At 41.6% G+C, this 20265-nt stretch overlaps 1 protein-coding gene across 10 annotated transcripts in view; it reads right to left on the minus strand.

The window, feature by feature from the left end:
- ppfia2 (PTPRF interacting protein alpha 2) overlaps positions 1–20265 on the minus strand; it is a 231197-nt gene that overhangs the window by 56920 nt on the left and 154012 nt on the right. For all 10 annotated transcript variants that reach the window (XM_034163802.1, XM_034163796.1, XM_034163798.1 and 7 more), the window contains 3 exons: positions 18690–18854; positions 16234–16308; positions 1195–1305 (listed from right to left, as the gene is read on the minus strand). In XM_034163802.1, coding sequence (XP_034019693.1) covers positions 1195–1305; positions 16234–16308; positions 18690–18854 — 351 coding nt within the window. The remainder of the gene's footprint in view (positions 1–1194; positions 1306–16233; positions 16309–18689; positions 18855–20265) is intronic.

Consider the following 20265-nt stretch of genomic DNA (forward strand, 5'->3'; position numbering starts at 1 on the left):
CGTTCATTCTCATTCTTTTATCTCTGCAAAACAGACCATGCAAACGGCCGTCTCCTCATTAACTCACCCGTCTACTCACTTTAATCTCGTCAAGCAGACGAACTGAGTAATAGCGCCTCCATTGATCTACGCGGGTATCCTCTGCAAGACGTCCACACTGCAGTTTGCATGTAAAACGATTTCTCAGACGCCTGCAGCAGAAATTCGGCTCACGCTTGGTTTTATGTAATCCAGTACAAATGGATGCACTTTCACCTCATTCATTAAACAAATAATCAGTGTTGTCGAAGGACATTACATCACAGGAACAGCTGTGACCTTTACAGTACTTGCACAGAGAACTGAATGTATGACCCAAACCTACTAAAGAAATGTGTAAACCTGAAGCGTAAGCTTCGAGTATAATTTTATTCTGCTCAACCAATAAGAGAAAATCCACCTCAGAACAGCAGATATCAGTAAATATTCCCGACTGACTTTTTCTGACGAGCTTCATACTCTCAGAAAATAATATTATTATTCCCAGTAAACATTGCGCAAAATTCCAGCCTTATATCTCCGTTAGTTTTTGAGATATTGGAGTTTTAAAAATGGACGTGACACAAATTATACTGTAAAAACGAGTGCTACCAAAAAAGGTGCAGAGTTCAGTAAGTTACTACTTTTGAACTATTCACACAAGGTGCATGAAATTTTCAGTTGTTCTTAGGAACAAAAGGGTTTTTAACTACTCAGTAAAAAAAAAATAAAAAAAATCCACAGTTGCATATTTGCCAGTTAATAGCTTGCTTGAAACTAAAACAATTTTTTTTTGTTTTATACACAAATAAATACGTATAGTTTGGTTCAAGATACTAAATTCACATTTTATGCATAGACATGTGAAATGATTTATTTTTTATTTTAGTGTCTTAAGTCAGATTAAAAATAATAATAATTATTAAACATTGTTCCAAAGCCAAATAAATAAATAAATAAGAAGAAGAATTTTATTTTTGTATTCAGCAAGCAACAAATTGGCAAATACACCATTGTGGATGTTTCTCTACCTAATAATTATGAAAAAAAATGATTTCGCCTGGCACTGACTTTGGTCATTCCTTGTAAAAATCCCAATGAAAATGTAACGTTTTTGTTGCTATATGGGCTTGAAAGACATACATGTTAAGTATATTTTCTACTCAGAGAGCTCACCTTGCCGTGGACCTTCTGCTGAGCTTCGCTGCCGTCCAGGATGTCCTCACCACCCTCTCCGGATGCAACTTTCCTCTGAATGTGAGCATTCTGCTCCCGTAAGGCCACAATCTAAAAAAAAGGTAGCATTAAAATATAAAGTGTTCATAACTTAGAAATAAGAAACAGAAGGTTTTGCACATCATTAAGTGTTTGATAAGCCCCGACGCTCATGAGTCTCGTAACTCTGTCATCCTCCTCTTGAAAAAACAAAAGTTGACACAGCGGGGAGCAATGATGGAAAACTTTATGCGCAACACTGATATATATAATAAAGGGTTCTATGTGAATTGGACTGCACTACCCAGAATTCCATTTTTTAGAGGGATGTGAATTTTCCTGCCTGAAGAAAATGTATAGTTTTTTTTTTTTTTTTTTTTTTTTGCGATAACTCAAAAACAATAAATACCACCATTTTGCAAGTCCACAACTTTTAAAGGCATAAAAAATTCTGTATTTTCTGGTCTTGTCTTAATGTACAAGTGTTGTGGCCTCTCACAGCCACTGTACTTATATAAGATTACGGCTCTAACTCCTGTGTGAATCCATTTTTTTCCTGTCGTCTTAATGTACAAGTGTTGTGGCCTCTCATGGCCACTGTACACATTACTTATATAAAATTATGGCTCTAAGTCCTGTGTGAATCCATTTTTTCTTGTGTCGCCTTAATGTACAAGTGTTGCGGCCTCTCACGACCACTGTACACCATACTTATATAAATTTATGGCTCTAACTCCTGTGTGAATCCATTTTTTTCCTGTCGTCTTAATGTACAAGTGTTGTGGCCTCTCATGGCCACTGTACACCATACTTATATAAGATTATGGCTCTAACTCCTGTGTGAATCCATTTTTTCCTGTGTCGTCTTAATGTAAAGTGTTGTGGCCTCTCACGGCCACCGTACACCAGACTTATATAAGATTATGGCTCTAAGTCCTGTGTGAATCCATTTTTTCTTGTGTCGCCTTAATGTACAAGTGTTGTGGCCTCTCATGGCCACCGTACTCCAGACTTATATAAGATTACGGCTCTAACTCCTGTGTGAATCCATTTTTTCCTGTGTCGTCTTAATGTACAAGTGTTGGGGCCTCTCACGACCACAGTACACCATACTTGTATAAGATTATGGCTCTAACGCCTGTGTGAATCCATTTTTTCCTGTGTCATCTTAATGTAAAGTGTTGGGGCCTCTCACGACCACCATATACCATACTTATATGTATAAGATTATGGCTCTAACTCCTGTGTGAATCAAATTTTTCCTGTGTTGTCTTAATGTACAAGTGTTGTGGCCTCTCATGGCCACCATACCCATACTTATATAAGATTATGACTCTAACTCCTGTGTGAATCCATTTTTTTTTCCTGTGTTGTCTTAATGTACAAGTGTTGTGGCCTCTCATGGCCACCGTACCCCATACTTATATAAGATTACAGCTCTAACTCCTGTGTGAATCCATTTTTTCATGTGTCATCTTAATGTACAAGTGTTGTGGCCTCTCACCGCTACCGTACACCAGACTTATATAAGATTACGGCTCTAACTCCTGTGTGAATCCATTTTTCCTGTGTCGTCTTAATGTACAAGTGTTGGGGCCTCTCACGACCACAGTACATATTACTTATACGTATAAGATTATGGCTCTAACTCCTGTGTGAATCTAATTTTTCCTGTGTCGTCTTAATGTACAAGTGTTGTGGCCTCTCACGGCCACCGTACCCCAGACTTATATAAGATTATGGCTCTAAGTCCTGTGTGAATCCATTTTTTCCTGTGTCGCCTTAATGTACAAGTGTTGTGGCCTCTCACGACCACTGTACCCCATACTTATATAAGTTTATGGCTCTAACTCCTGTGTGAATCCATTTTTTTCCTGTCGTCTTAATGTACAAGTGTTGTGGCCTCTCATGGCCACTGTACACCATACTTATATAAGATTATGGCTCTAACTCCTGTGTGAATCCATTTTTTCCTGTGTCGTCTTAATGTACAAGTGTTGTGGCCTCTCATGGCCACCGTACACCAGACTTATATAAGATTACGGCTCTAACTCCTGTGTGAATCCATTTTTTCCTGTGTCGTCTTAATGTACAAGTGTTGGGGCCTCTCACGACCACAGTACACCATACTTGTATAAGATTATGGCTCTAATGCCTGTGTGAATCCATTTTTTCCTGTGTCGTCTTAATGTAAAGTGTTGGGGCCTCTCACGACCACCGTATACCATACTTATACGTATAAGATTATGGCTCTAACTCCTGTGTGAATCAAATTTTTCCTGTGTCGTCTTAATGTACAAGTGTTGGGGCCTCTCACGACCACCGTACCCCATACTTATACGTATAAGATTATGGCTCTAACTCCTGTGTGAATCCATTTTGTCCTGTGTTGTCTTAATGTACAAGTGTTGTGGCCTCTCATGGCCACCATACCCATACTTATATAAGATTATGACTCTAACTCCAGTGTGAATCCATTTTTTTTCCTGTCGTCTTAATGTACAAGTGTTGTGGCCTCTCATGGCCACCGTACTCCATACTTATATAAGATTACAGCTCTAACTCCTGTGTGAATCCATTTTTTCCTGTGTCGTCTTAATGTACAAGTGTTGTGGCCTCTCACCGCCACCATACACCAGACTTATATAAGATTACGGCTCTAACTCCTGTGTGAATCCATTTTTTCCTGTCGTCGTATTGTATAAGTGTTGTGGCCTCTCACAACCACCATACACCATACTTATACTCTACTGGTGGTTGGCTCTCACTGCGGTATTGTATCACTTCCTGTTCTGGAGCACAGCGGTGTTTTTCTGTATCTGTTAGCTGTTTAATCTGCGCAGTTAGATTGATCTAGTTAACTAGATAACGATTTGTTTCACAGTGTAATCTTCACGTGCCTTAACTAAAGCACTCCCCCTGCTGAATCACCTCTAAATTATTTACACATTATTCACTTTGTGTGTTTTTAGGAATCCGCTAGCTTAGCGCAGCTACTAGCTCTTAGCCGATTTAGCATGGCGGCTTCTCCTATCTCTCCCGCACTTTTCTGCTCTGGGTGTGAAATGTTTAGTTATTCCTCGGCCTCCTTTAGCAGTAATGGTACTTGTAATAAGTGTAGCTTATTCGTAGCTTTGGAGGCCAGGCTGGGCGAATTGGAGACTCGGCTCCGCACCGTGGAAAATTCTACAGCTAGCCAGGCCCCTGTAGTCGGTGCGGACCAAGGTAGCTTAGCCGCCGTTTGTTCCCTTCCAGCAGATCCCGAGCAGCCGGGAAAGCAGGCCGACTGGGTGACTGTGAGGAGGAAGTGTAGTTCTAAACAGAAGCCCCGTGTACACCGCCAACCCGTTCACATTTCTAACCGTTTTTACCCACTCGGCGACACACCCACAGAGGATCAAACTCTGGTTATTGGCGACTCTGTTTTGAGAAATGTGAAGTTAGCGACACCAGCAACCATAGTCAATTGTCTTCCGGGGGCCAGAGCAGGCGACATTGAAGGAAATTTGAAACTGCTGGCTAAGGCTAAGCGTAAATTTGGTAGGTTGTAATTCACGTCGGCAGTAATGACACCCGGTTACGCCAATCGGAGGTCACTAAAATTAACATTGAATCGGTGTGTAACTTTGCAAAAACAATGTCAGACTCTGTAGTTTTCTCTGGGCCCCTCCCCAATCGGACCGGGAGTGACATGTTTAGCCGCATGTTCTCCCTGAATTGCTGGCTGTCTGAGTGGTGTCCAAAAAATGAGGTGGGCTTCATAGATAATTGGCAAAGCTTCTGGGGAAAACCTGGTCTTGTTAGGAGAGACGGCATCCATCCCACTTTGGATGGAGCAGCTCTCATTTCTAGAAATCTGGCCAATTTTCTTAAATCCTCCAAACCGTGACTATCCAGGGTTGGGACCAGGAAGCAGAGTTGTAGTCTTACACACCTCTCTGCAGCTTCTCTCACCCTGCCATCCCCTCATGACCCCATCCCCGGAGAGACGGTGCCTGCTCCCAGACCACCAATAACCAGCAAAAATCTATTTAAGCATAAAAATTCAAAAAGAAAAAATAATATAGCACCTTCAACTGCACCACAGACTAAAACAGTTAAATGTGGTCTATTAAACATTAGGTCTCTCTCTTCTAAGTCCCTGTTAGTAAATGATATAATAATTGATCAACATATTGATTTATTCTGCCTTACAGAAACCTGGTTACAGCAGGATGAATATGTTAGTTTAAATGAGTCAACACCCCCGAGTCACACTAACTGTCAGAATGCTCGTAGCACGGGCCGAGGCGGAGGATTAGCAGCAATCTTCCATTCCAGCTTATTAATTAATCAAAAACCCAGACAGAGCTTTAATTCATTTGAAAGCTTGACTCTTAGTCTTGTCCATCCAAATTGGAAGTCCCAAAAAACAGTTTTATTTGTTATTATCTATCGTCCACCTGGTCGTTACTGTGAGTTTCTCTGTGAATTTTCAGACCTTTTGTCTGACTTAGTGCTTAGCTCAGATAAGATAATTATAGTGGGCGATTTTAACATCCACACAGATGCTGAGAATGACAGCCTGAACACTGCATTTAATCTATTATTAGACTCAATTTGCTTTGCTCAAAATGTAAATGAGTCCACCCACCACTTTAATCATATCTTAGATCTTGTTCTGACTTATGGTATGGAAATTGAAGACTTAACAGTATTCCCTGAAAACTCCCTTCTGTCTGATCATTTCTTAATAACATTTACATTTACTCTGATGGACTACCCAGCAGTGGGGAATAAGTTTCATTACACTAGAAGTCTTTCAGAAAGCACTGTAACTAGGTTTAAGGATATGATTCCTTCTTTATGTTCTCTAATGCCATATACCAACACAGTGCAGAGTAGCTACCTAAACTCTGTAAGTGAGATAGAGTATCTCGTCAATAGTTTTACATCCTCATTGAAGACAACTTTGGATGCTGTAGCTCCTCTGAAAAAGAGAGCTTTAAATCAGAAGTGCCTGACTCCGTGGTATTACTCACAAACTCGCAGCTTAAAGCAGATAACCTGTACATTGGAGAGGAAATGGCGTCTCACTAATTTAGAAGATCTTCACTTAGCCTGGAAAAAGAGTCTGTTGCTCTATAAAAAAGCCCTCCGTAAAGCTAGGACATCTTACTACTCATCACTAATTGAAGAAAATAAGACCAATCCCAGGTTTCTTTTCAGCACTGTAGCCAGGCTGACAAAGAGTTATTTTCATTAGTTACTTCCTCCAAACCATCAACATGTCTATTAGACCCCATTCCTACCAGGCTGCTCAAGGAAGCCCTACCGTTAATTAATGCTTCGATCTTAAATATGATCAGTCTATCTTTATTAGTTGGCTATGTACCACAGGCTTTTAAGGTGGCAGTAATTAAGCCATTACTTAAAAAGCCATCACTTGACCCAGCTATCTTAGCTAATTATAGGCCAATCTCCAACCTTCCTTTTCTCTCAAAAATTCTTGAAAGGGTAGTTGTAAAACAGCTAACTGATCATCTGCAGAGGAATGGTCTATTTGAAGAGTTTCAGTCAGGTTTTAGAATTCATCATAGTACAGAAACAGCATTAGTGAAGGTTACAAATGATCTTCTTATGGCCTCAGACAGTGGACTCATCTCTGTGCTTGTTCTGTTAGACCTCAGTGCTGCTTTTGATACTGTTGACCATAAAATTTTATTACAGAGATTAGAGCATGCCATAGGTATTAAAGGCACTGCACTGCGGTGGTTTGAATCATATTTATCTAATAGATTACAATTTGATCATGTAAATGGGGAATCTTCTTCACAGACTAAGGTTAATTATGGAGTTCCACAAGGTTCTGTGCCAGGACCAATTTTATTCACTTTATACATGTTTTCCTTAGGCAGTATTATTAGACGGCATTGCTTAAATTTTCATTGTTACGCAGATGATACCCAGCTTTATCTATCCATGAAGCCAGAGGACACACACCAATTAGCTAAACTGCAGGATTGTCTTACAGACATAAAGACATGGATGACCTCTAATTTCCTGCTTTTAAACTCAGATAAAACTGAAGTTATTGTACTTGGCCCCACAAATCTTAGAAACATGGTGTCTAACCAGATCCTTACTCTGGATGGCATTACCCTGACCTCTAGTAATACTGTGAGAAATCTTGGAGTCATTTTTGATCAGGATATGTCATTCAATGCGCATATTAAACAAATATGTAGGACTGCTTTTTTGCATTTGCGCAATATCTCTAAAATTAGAAAGGTCTTGTCTCAGAGTGATGCTGAAAAACTAATTCATGCATTTATTTCCTCTAGGCTGGACTATTGTAATTCATTATTATCAGGTTGTCCTAAAAGTTCCCTGAAAAGCCTTCAGTTAATTCAAAATGCTGCAGCTAGAGTACTGACAGGGACTAGAAGGAGAGAGCATATCTCACCCATATTGGCCTCTCTTCACTGGCTTCCTGTTAATTCTAGAATAGAATTTAAAATTCTTCTTCTTACTTATAAGGTTTTGAATAATCAGGTCCCATCTTATCTTAGGGACCTCATAGTACCATATCACCCCAATAGAGTGCTTCGCTCTCAGACTGCAGGCTTACTTGTAGTTCCTAGGGTTTGTAAGAGTAGAATGGGAGGCAGAGCCTTCAGCTTTCAGGCTCCTCTCCTGTGGAACCAGCTCCCAATTCAGATCAGGGAGACAGACACCCTCTCTACTTTTAAGATTAGGCTTAAAACTTTCCTTTTTGCTAAAGCTTATAGTTAGGGCTGGATCAGGTGACCCTGAACCATCCCTTAGTTATGCTGCTATAGACATAGACTGCTGGGGGGTTCCCATGATGCACTGAGTGTTTCTTTCTCTTTTTGCTCTGTATGCACCACTCTGCATTTAATCATTAGTGATTGATCTCTGCTCCCCTCCACAGCATATCTTTTTCCTGGTTCTCTCCCTCAGCCCCAACCAGTCCCAGCAGAAGACTGCCCCTCCCTGAGCCTGGCTCTGCTGGAGGTTTCTTCCTGTTAAAAGGGAGTTTTTCCTTCCCACTGTCGCCAAGTGCTTGTTCACAGGGGGTCGTTTTGACCGTTGGGGTTTTTACGTAATTATTGTATGGCTTTTGCCTTACAATATAAAGCGCATTGGGGCAACTGTTTGTTGTGATTTGGCGCTATATAAATAAAATTGATTTGATTTGATTTATATAAGATTACGGCCTCCTGTGTGAATCCATATTTTCCTCTAACAGATGCAGCTCCAGCTTTGAAATTACAGCTAGGACGAGTCTGCCAGATGCAAAAACCAGCGTGGCTTCTGTCATTTCTTTTTGATGTTGTTGATCTGCTTTTCATCAGAGGCTGGAGAGAAGTGCACGTGACGGGCACAGCGTCGGGAATTTTTCTCATCTTTCTCTAAGACTCCTGCGTTGGATGGACAGAGCGAGGGTACGGGCGACGGCCTCCTTAGATGATCAAAGACGGACATTCTGAAGGTCAGACGGAGGACACACGACTCTGCAGAGCTTCAACACAACTGTAATTCTGTTAAAACACATTTGCTTGATTAGAATTTGAGTGTTTGTTTGTTTGACCCTCAGCTCCTCCCAGGTCCTTTGATTTCTACTAAACGTGGTATGTTGATGTAGGTGCAACATTGGAATTGACCTTAAAGGGAAAGTTTCAGCAAAGGTCAAGGTCATTGGGGTCAATGATGAAAAATTTTGTTTTTTTTTTCTTCACTCTGATGTCCATCAAACTTGGTCCACATATGGAGGTGGACCCCGAAGTTGCATAGCAAGGTTAAATTTTCCCAAGGTCAATCATTGGGGTCAAGGTCATGCTTGCCTGTCAAGGTCATGCTTGCCTTGCCTGGTTGCTAGTCGTCTCCTCCCAGGTCCTTTTGCTCATTTCTACTGATATTCCTTTTGGCAAAGGTCAGGGAACGAGATTTTTAGCCTGATTTTGATCTAACATGGATCAGACTTTGATGGATTCCTGAAGAACTGCCCCGAAAGGTCAGCCAGAGGTCATGTGATGTGACCGCTTCAATGCAGTAGAGCTTCGGTGCAAACGTCTGCTCCGTTTTATCTGCTCGGCCTCACCACGCGCCTTGATTTATCATCAACACACACACACACACACACACACACACTCACACAAAACCTGCCTCTGGGCTCGAGTCCCGTCTCGATGTGCAGTCCCCCTCCCACCCCCACCTCACTGTCTGCTCGTCTCCTCTCCTCTCTCCTCCTCCTCACTTCTTCTCTGCAGCACAACTTTTATATTCGACACCCGAGTGCCAGTCTGAGGGTTTGTCTCACGACGCTATGGGAGGAGGCGGTGTGACCGCTATGCCGTCGGTGCTAATCTTCAGCCATTCATCTTCTGCTTTTTGTCCTCCTGAAGGTGAAGGGGAGGACGTCTGCAGAGGTGCTCTGCTTCCATCCATAGATCACTCACACACTCTCACACATACACACACACACACACACACACACACACACACACACACTGCAAATCTGCACGTCTGGACTTTAAACTGCACTTCATGTTACCTGCATCTGACTCTCAGTGACACGTTACAGGCCCATTCGCGGCTCCTCTCAGTCTTGCTGTCTTCCCCTCCTCAAAACTTTTTTAGCTTCTTTTCATTATTTTGCTGTACAAAATTGTTTTATGGTTTTAACTGCTTTTGCTCGGTGATATGGGGATCTTTGTTTAATGTTGTTTTGGAGTTATGTTCAGCACTTTGTTGATGTTTTTCTTCATTTGTTTGTCTGTTTGTTTGTTTGTGAACAGCCTGGAATAAGCAATTTTTCATATATTGTTATGAATTTTATTTTTTTTACTGAAGATTCATGTCCTGATAGGCAAGAACTGATTCAATTTTCAAGGTCATATGTCAAATGTCAAAGTCAGAGAAATCTTGGAAAATTGGAAAAAAAAATTCCTATCTTTAAAATTGAATGAATTTTCAAAAATTCATAACTCTTTCAAAAAAGATCAAATGTCTTTCATATTTGAGAGTGTTATGTAGGATGGTATCCTTTATCAACTGACAAAGTTTGATTCGGATTTGATCCAGATTACAGATTTTGTGGCCATGTAAATTTAACATTGAAGCCTCCTTTTAATGTGTATTTTACATTATATCTTAATCAATCGTGCCCCAATCATTCTCATATTTGAAAGTGAGAAGCAGACTGGCACTCACTATCACCTGACAAAGTTTGATCCAGATCTGAGCCGGATTGTGGATTTTGTGGACTTTTGAATTTATTATTGAAAAGCCCATTTGGTGTACATTTTGCATTATATCTCAATCAAAAGTGCCTCAGTCACTCTTATTTTTCCATTATGGATTTACCTACATCACCAAAATTAGATGGAGGTTCCAATTTTATGCCTGTTTATCTTCCAGTAATCAGTTGGAAACCAAGTGCCAAAAAGCAATGACAGATTGTGCCCAGCAGAGATAACTAGTGTTCTGTAAAAATTCTCTGAAAAAGAAAAAAACAAAAAACCTGACAACACCACAAAAAAAAAGTGCATGAACTAAATACATACTGACATCTGATCACATCTAATTTAGCTTATGAAAAGTCACTTCTAACAGGAATTTGACCTTGAAATTTTTTTTCAAGGTAAAAATTTTGTGGAATTGGAAACTAGTGTTGGCGGAGTTTTGCGCTGTACGACCGCAGTGATCTAGTTATTATTACTACTCATCTCATTCTTGCCTACTCCAGACAGATTAAGCACATATACTGTTTGTTTTTCCTAATACATGAGACAATTTGGAAATGTTTGTGTATTCATTCTCTGTCATTTAAAGAAAACTGGCATATAAAGTGATGATTTGTCTGAACTATAGTTCTTATATAGAATTTGTCCAATTGCTTACAGCCTCTGAAAGTGGATGCATAATACTAGCTGTAATTCCTGAATTATTTATGTGATACTTTTGTTCAACTCCTTGAATTATAGCTGTAAGTCAACAGTACAGTCGGCAAAAGGAAAAACTGTGTCACCACTGAGTGACACTAAGTGAACCACAACTGTAATATTTAGTCATGGAAACCTTAGAAAATAATAACCACAGGAAGAAACTTGAAGTTTATGTCTGTGATGAATGTAAGAAGATTAAAAAAAAAAACTTTGTGTAGCAATGAAAGAACGTGATGCAGTTTATCAATCAATCAATCAATCAATTTTTTTATGTAGCGCCAAATCACAACAAACAGCTGCCCCAAGGCGCTTTATATTGTAAGGCAAGGCCATACAATAATTATGTAAAACCCCAACGGTCAAAACGACCCCCTGTGAGCAAGCACTTGGCGACAGTGGGAAGGAAAAACTCCCTTTTAACAGGAAGAATCCTCCAGCAGAACCAGGCTCAGGGAGGGGCAGTCTTCTGCTGGGACTGGTTGGGGCTGAGGGAGAGAACCAGGAAAAAGACATGCTGTGGAGGGGAGCAGAGATCGATCACTAATGATTAAATGCAGAGTGGTGCATACAGAGCAAAAAGAGAAAGAAACAGTGCATCATGGGAACCCCCCAGCAGTCTACATCTATAGCAGCATAACTAAGGGATGGTTCAGGGTCACCTGATCCAGCCCTAACTATAAGCTTTAGCAAAAAGGAAAGTTTTAAGCCTAATCTTAAAAGTAGAGAGGGTGTCTGTCTCCCTGATCTGAATTGGGAGCTGGTTCCACAGGAGAGGAGCCTGAAAGCTGAAGGCTCTGCCTCCCATTCTACTCTTACAAACCCTAGGAACTACAAGTAAGCCTGCAGTCTGAGAGCGAAGCGCTCTATTGGGGTGATATGGTACTACGAGGTCCCTAAGATAAGATGGGACCTGATTATTCAAAACCTTATAAGTAAGAAGAAGAATTTTAAATTCTATTCTAGAATTAACAGGAAGCCAATGAAGAGAGGCCAATATGGGTGAGATATGCTCTCTCCTTCTAGTCCCCGTCAGTACTCTAGCTGCAGCATTTTGAATTAACTGAAGGCTTTTTAGGGAACTTTTAGGACAACCTGATAATAATGAATTACAATAGTCCAGCCTAGAGGAAATAAATGCATGAATTAGTTTTTCAGCATCACTCTGAGACAAGACCTTTCTGATTTTAGAGATATTGCGTAAATGCAAAAAAGCAGTCCTACATATTTGTTTAATATGCGCTTTGAATGACATATCCTGATCAAAAATGACTCCAAGATTTCTCACAGTATTACTAGAGGTCAGGGTAATGCCATCCAGAGTAAGGATCTGGTTAGACACCATGTTTCTAAGATTTGTGGGGCCAAGTACAATAACTTCAGTTTTATCTGAGTTTAAAAGCAGGAAATTAGAGGTCATCCATGTCTTTATGTCTGTAAGACAATCCTGCAGTTTAGCTAATTGGTGTGTGTCCTCTGGCTTCATGGATAGATAAAGCTGGGTATCATCTGCGTAACAATGAAAATTTAAGCAATACCGTCTAATAATACTGCCTAAGGGAAGCATATATAAAGTGAATAAAATTGGTCCTAGCACAGAACCCTGTGGAACTCCATAATTAACTTTAGTCTGTGAAGAAGATTCCCCATTTACATGAACAAATTGTAATCTATTAGACAAATATGATTCAAACCACCGCAGCGCAGTGCCTTTAATACCTATGGCATGCTCTAATCTCTGTAATAAAATTTTATGGTCAACAGTATCAAAAGCAGCACTGAGGTCTAACAGAACAAGCACAGAGATGAGTCCACTGTCCGAGGCCATAAGAAGATCATTTGTAACCTTCACTAATGCTGTTTCTGTACTATGATGAATTCTAAAACCTGACTGAAACTCTTCAAATAGACCATTCCTCTGCAGATGATCAGTTAGCTGTTTTACAACTACCCTTTCAAGAATTTTTGAGAGAAATGGAAGGTTGGAGATTGGCCTATAATTAGCTAAGATAGCTGGGTCAAGTGATGGCTTTTTAAGTAATGGTTTAATTACTGCCACCTTAAAAGCCTGTGGTACATAGCCAACTAACAAAGATAGATTGATCATATTTAAGATCGAAGCATTAAATAATGGTAGGGCTTCCTTGAGCAGCCTGGTAGGAATGGGGTCTAATAAACATGTTGATGGTTTGGATGAAGTAACTAATGAAAATAACTCAGACAGAACAATCGGAGAGAAAGAGTCTAACCAAATACCGGCATCACTGAAAGCAGCCAAAGATAACGATACGTCTTTGGGATGGTTATGAGTAATTTTTTCTCTAATAGTTAAAATTTTGTTAGCAAAGAAAGTCATGAAGTCATTACTAGTTAAAGTTAATGGAATACTCAGCTCAATAGAGCTCTGACTCTTTGTCAGCCTGGCTACAGTGCTGAAAAGAAACCTGGGGTTGTTCTTATTTTCTTCAATTAGTGATGAGTAGAAAGATGTCCTAGCTTTACGGAGGGCTTTTTTATAGAGCAACAGACTCTTTTTCCAGGCTAAGTGAAGATCTTCTAAATTAGTGAGACGCCATTTCCTCTCCAACTTACGGGTTATCTGCTTTAAGCTACGAGTTTGTGAGTTATACCACGGAGTCAGACACTTCTGATTTAAAGCTCTCTTTTTCAGAGGAGCTACAGCATCCAAAGTTGTCTTCAATGAGGATGTAAAACTATTGACGAGATACTCTATCTCCCTTACAGAGTTTAGGTAGCTACTCTGCACTGTGTTGTTATATGGCATTAGAGAACATAAAGAAGGAATCATATCCTTAAACCTAGTTACAGCGCTTTCTGAAAGACTTCTAGTGTAATGAAACTTATTCCCTACTGCTGGGTAGTCCATCAGAGTAAATGTAAATGTTATTAAGAAATGATCAGACAGAAGGGAGTTTTCAGGGAATACTGTTAAGTCTTCTATTTCCATACCATAAGTCACAACAAGATCTAAGATATGATTAAAGTGGTGGGTGGACTCATTTACTTTTTGAGCAAAGCCAATAGAGTCTAATAATAGATTAAATGCAGTGTTGAGGCTGTCATTCTCAGCATCTGTGTGGATGTTAAAATCGCCCACTATAATTATCTTATCTGAGCTAAGCACTAAGTCAGACAAAAGGTCTGAAAATTCACAGAGAAACTCACAGTAATGACCAGGTGGACGATAGATAATGACAAATAAAACTGGTTTTTGGGACTTTCAATTTGGATGGACAAGACTAAGAGACAAGCTTTCAAATGAATTAAAGCTCTGTCTGGGTTTTTGATTAATTAATAAGCTGGAATGGAAGATTGCTGCTAATCCTCCGCCCCGGCCCGTGCTACAAGCATTCTGACAGTTAGTGTGACTCGGGGGTGTTGACTCATTTAAACTAACATATTCATCCTGCTGTAACCAGGTTTCTGTTAGGCAGAATAAATCAATATGTTGATCAATTATTATATCATTTACCAACAGGGACTTAGAAGAGAGAGACCTAATGTTTAATAGACCACATTTAACTGTTTTAGTCTGTGGTGCAGTTGAAGGTGCTATATTATTTTTTCTTTTTGAATTTTTATGCTTAAATAGATTTTTGCTGGTTATTGGTAGTCTGGGAGCAGGCACCGTCTCTACGGGGATGGGGTAATGAGGGGATGGCAGGGGGAGAGAAGCTGCAGAGAGGTGTGTAAGACTACAACTCTGCTTCCTGGTCCCAACCCTGGATAGTCACGGTTTGGAGGATTTAAGAAAATTGGCCAGATTTCTAGAAATGAGAGCTGCTCCATCCAAAGTGGGATGGATGCCGTCTCTCCTAACAAGACCAGGTTTTCCCCAGAAGCTTTGCCAATTATCTATGAAGCCCACCTCATTTTTTGGACACCACTCAGACAGCCAGCAATTCAAGGAGAACATGCGGCGAAACATGTCACTCCCGGTCCGATTGGGGAGGGGCCCAGAGAAAACTACAGAGTCCGACATTGTTTTTGCAAAGTTACACACCGATTTAATGTTAATTTTAGTGACCTCCGATTGGCGTAACCGGGTGTCATTACTGCCGACGTGAATTACAATCTTACCAAATTTACGCTTAGCCTTAGCCAGCAGTTTCAAATTTCCTTCAATGTCGCCTGCTCTGGCCCCCGGAAGACAATTGACTATGGTTGCTGGTGTCGCTAACTTCACATTTCTCAAAACAGAGTCGCCAATAACCAGAGTTTGATCCTCGGCGGGTGTGTCGTCGAGTGGGGAAAAACGGTTAGAGATGTGAACGGGTTGGCGGTGTACACGGGGCTTCTGTTTAGGGCTACGCTTCCTCCTCACAGTCACCCAGTCAGCCTGCTTTCCTGGCTGCTCGGGATCTGCCAGGGGGGAACTAACGGCGGCTAAGCTACCTTGGTCCGCACCGACTACAGGGGCCTGGCTAACTGTAGAATTTTCCACGGTGCAGAGCCGAGTCTCCAATTCGCCCAGCCTGGCCTCCAAAGCTACGAATAAGCTACACTTATTACAAGTACCGTTACTGCTAAAGGAGGCCGAGGAATAACTAAACATTTCACACCCAGAGCAGAAAAGTGCGGGAGAGACAGGAGAAGCCGCCATGCTAAATCGGCTAAGAGCTAGTAGCTCCGCTAAGCTAGCGGATTCCTAAAAACACGCAAAGTGAATAATGTGTAAATAATTTAGAGGTGATTCAGCAGAAGGAGTGCTTTAGTTAAGGCACGTAAAGATTACACTGGGAAACAAATCGTAATCTAGATAACTAGATCAATCTAACTGCGCAGATTAAACAGCTAACAGATACAGAAAAACACCGCTGTGCTCCGGAACAGGAAGTGATACAATACCGCAGTGAGAGCCAACCACCAGTAGAGGCAAGCAAGAGTTTAGGTAGTAAAACTTTGGGGACGAGTGTCGAAACCACAGGATTTCTCCAGTAAATGTTGAGTCTGCACCTCTGCCGAGTGTGATGTTGTATTATAGTCACCATAATGCTTAAAATGGTCATTAAACACCGGTGGCAGGTCTTACCTCCTGATTGGCAGCTGTAAGCTCCTCCTCCAAGGCCGACACTCTCTCCAGGGACACTCGTAGTCTCTCTCGTACCTAAAAACCAAAATATCCAATCAGGTGTCATAACAGGTTGATACATTTGCATTCAGCTTGACTGATAATGGCCATAGATTGTCCAGTTGATACACTGGACAAACCCTCAGTGACGCCACCTGTAGGTTTTCTGAAGAGCAGTTTTGAAGTTTAAACTCGGCCACTCTACATTTCACCATCTTAGCAGTTTGTTAACTTCGTCTAACTCCCGGCCAACCCAAAAATGGGTAAAGCGTGACCTGGGCGGGAACAATTACACCTGAACTTCATCCTCTGTAGCTTTGCTTGTTTGGAATTTCCAAACAAGCAAAGCTACGGCTAATTCGCTAATTCGGTTTGGGTGTTTGATTAATGCTTATTTTGTGTTTTTTCTAATGGATGGTTTGGGTGCGGATACTAAAACGTATGACTGACATATTGTCTTATCAACCATTGCACCAACAGTGGACCCAGTGTCACCAAGCTACCAGCTAATTTGTACTAACCTGGTGCTAACATATACATAAAAAAACCTAGTGAAGCAACAACCTCTTTGACGGTCCATTAGTATAATTAACTACAAAGCAAGGAATATTATATCACATATTTATAATGAAATGCTTCGAAAGAGACAAAGAGTAAACTCTGCCACACTGAGTACAAAGCAGCTAGCAGCCATTGCTAGTGGAGCGCTCACTCTCACCCGTACCTGCCCCTCATTAGCACCCACTCAAAGTGACCAGAGATCATTAATCTCCCCCCCCCCCCCTCCTGAATAGTTTTTATGAAAGGAGGAACTAGCTAAAGAGATGAAAACACCATTTTGTACAAAGCCATAAAATGTTGGGGAATTTAACATGGGCTTCTATGTGGAGTGACTCGTTTTTGGTGCCACCCTCGAGCAGCCATTCAAGGAATGGCAAGATTCGTCGCTTCTGGGTTGGCTTGGTTGGGGCTTGATCATGATGGACCAAAGAAAAACCCACCTGAACTTTCAATATCATTCCACTGCAAGAGTTAATGCACTGGAAAAGAATCAGGGCAACAGAATGAACTGTCCTCAGTTCTCTTTGTGACCTCATAACACTTTCCCGCGGCTTCCAAGCAACATTATGAGGATTTTATTGCTTATAAAATACCAGCTGCCGTGAGGAGATTCCCCTCTTATTCCCCAACAGAAATTCTCAGCGCACTCGTACATTTCCAGGTTCTTCACAGCCACGATGGAACAATTACACGCGCGGCACGACGAATGTACGCCGCCGCTGCTGTGTCCCAGTAGGATGTCAGATCTGAAAGGAGGCCAACCCTGGATTAGAAATTAGCTGTGGTTAGCCTTTTATTCCCTTGCACAGCGCGCTGTTGACCATCCTTTATGAGATACTGATTTTCGAGGACACGATGAACAGATTCCAGACGGGGTTGATTTTGCCACACAACGAATGAGGTCATGAGTTAAGGGACTTTGAGGTTAGAGGCTAAAATGAACAAATAAAAGCAGAAAACATACAAATCAAAAATGTATTTTAAAGTAACAGACATGACTACATCGAAACATGGATCCCTGAACTGTTCTAAACGTGCAGTCAACCAGCAGACGGCTTGATTTTAACGCTGTTGTGCTTCCACTTTCATATCGCCAATCTCTCGTAAAAATGTCAATGTCGACGCGAGGCTCTCGCGAAATTGGTCACAGTAACTAACTTTGCCAGATCCAGATAAAATCAATATGTCAGATTGGTGGCGGTATAACGAGTAAATATACTCGCTTGAACTTTATATTTACTTCACAAGTTATTCATACAATCATACTGCTTCAGAACACAAACATTATGCTATGCTACATATGGTATGCTAACAACAGCTGGCGTGTTCTACTGGAATCGTCCTTTCTGATACTGCGTGTTGTGCTGCCCCCCACTGGTGTACAAAAGGTGAGCAGAAGCAGCACCAACGTGCTGCACTTCAGTTGTAAAAACCGGAAAAATGTCCCTGGTTGTTCATGAAATATGGTGATGAAGGTAAAATGCCACTTTTGTGTTATTCTAAATTATCAAGTTAAATGATTGTCTACATTACAGGATAAACTGTATCGTGTTACATCTGATTGAATTTCACTGACTTGAATCATTCCATCATTAAATACATCATTCCTGAATCACTTGGAAGCCCACACATCTAGATACGTATTGTATAATTTTACGAGGGAGACATTCCCATCCCCATTAGATGAGAATAGGTCCTGTATAGGTCCCGCCCCCCACTGACGGTGATGTTTTTTCCAGGATAGTGTAGCATGAACATCCAGTCCATCGCAAGTTACTACCCCAGGAAATGACTGTTATCCATTTACAGCTGGATGGGAGCAATAGTTCCTACCATTTCACAGAGGGTGGACTTACCTTCTCATCTAGAGCTTTATGGTGTTCAAACAAAGACTTGAGCGCTTTGAGAACTTCAACCTCACTGGAGACTCCAGACGGAGACTGTGCCTGTCGCTTCACCACCGTCATACGCAGCGACCGCTCGTGTCTGGACACGAGACACTCCAGATGCTCCAACAGCAGCTGAAGAAACAGGGAAGACATAATGGTCACCATCATCATCATCACCACCATCATCATCACCACCCCAATCACCATCATCAGCATCACCACCACCATCATCACCACCCCCATCACCACCCCAATCACCATCATCATCATCACAACCACCACTATCATCATCACCACCATCACCACCCCATCACCATCATCATCACCATCATCATCACCACCCCATCACCATCATCATCACCACCCCCATCATCATCATCATCATCATCACAACCACCATCATCATCACAACCACCACCATTGTCACCACCATCACGACCACCACCATCATCATCATCACGGCCACCACCACCATTATCATCACCACCCCATCATCATCATCATCATCATCATCATCATCACCACCCCATCATCATCATCATCATTAGCATCATCATCACGACCACCACCACCATCATCACCACCACCCCAATCACCATCATCATCATCACCACCACCACTATCATCATCATCATCACCACCACCATCACCACCCCATCACCATCATCATCACCATCATCATCACCATCACCATCATCATCATCATCACCACCCCATCACCATCATCATCACCACCCCATCACCATCATCATCACCATCATCATCATCACCACCCCATCACCATCATCATCACCACCCCCATCATCATCATCATCACAACCACCACCATTGTCACCACCATCACGACCACCACCATCATCATCATCACGACCACCACCACCATCATCACCACCACCCCAATCACCATCATCATCATCACCACCACCACTATCATCATCATCATCACCACCACCATCACCACCCCATCACCATCATCATCACCATCATCATCATCACCACCCCATCACCATCATCATCACAACCCCCATCATCATCATCATCACAACCACCATCATCATCACAACCACCACCATTGTCACCACTATCACGACCACCACCATCATCATCATTACGGCCACCACCACCATTATCATCACCACCCCATCATCATCATCGTCACCATCATCATCACCACCCCATCATCATCATCATCATCATCACAACCACCATCATCATCACAACCACCACCATTGTCACCACCATCACGACCACCACCATCATCATCATCACGGCCACCACCACCATTATCATCACCACCCCATCATCATCATCGTCACCATCATCATCACCACCCCATCACCATCATCATCATCACCACCACCACTATCATCATCATCATCACCACCACCATCACCACCCCATCACCATCATCATCACCATCATCATCACCACCCCATCACCATCATCATCACCATCATCATCACCACCCCATCACCATCATCATCACCACCCCCATCATCATCATCATCATCATCACAACCACCATCATCATCACAACCACCAC

Source organism: Thalassophryne amazonica, chromosome 22 (assembly GCF_902500255.1).
Source record: "Thalassophryne amazonica chromosome 22, fThaAma1.1, whole genome shotgun sequence".
In the NCBI taxonomy this organism is placed as follows: Eukaryota; Metazoa; Chordata; class Actinopteri; order Batrachoidiformes; family Batrachoididae; genus Thalassophryne; species Thalassophryne amazonica.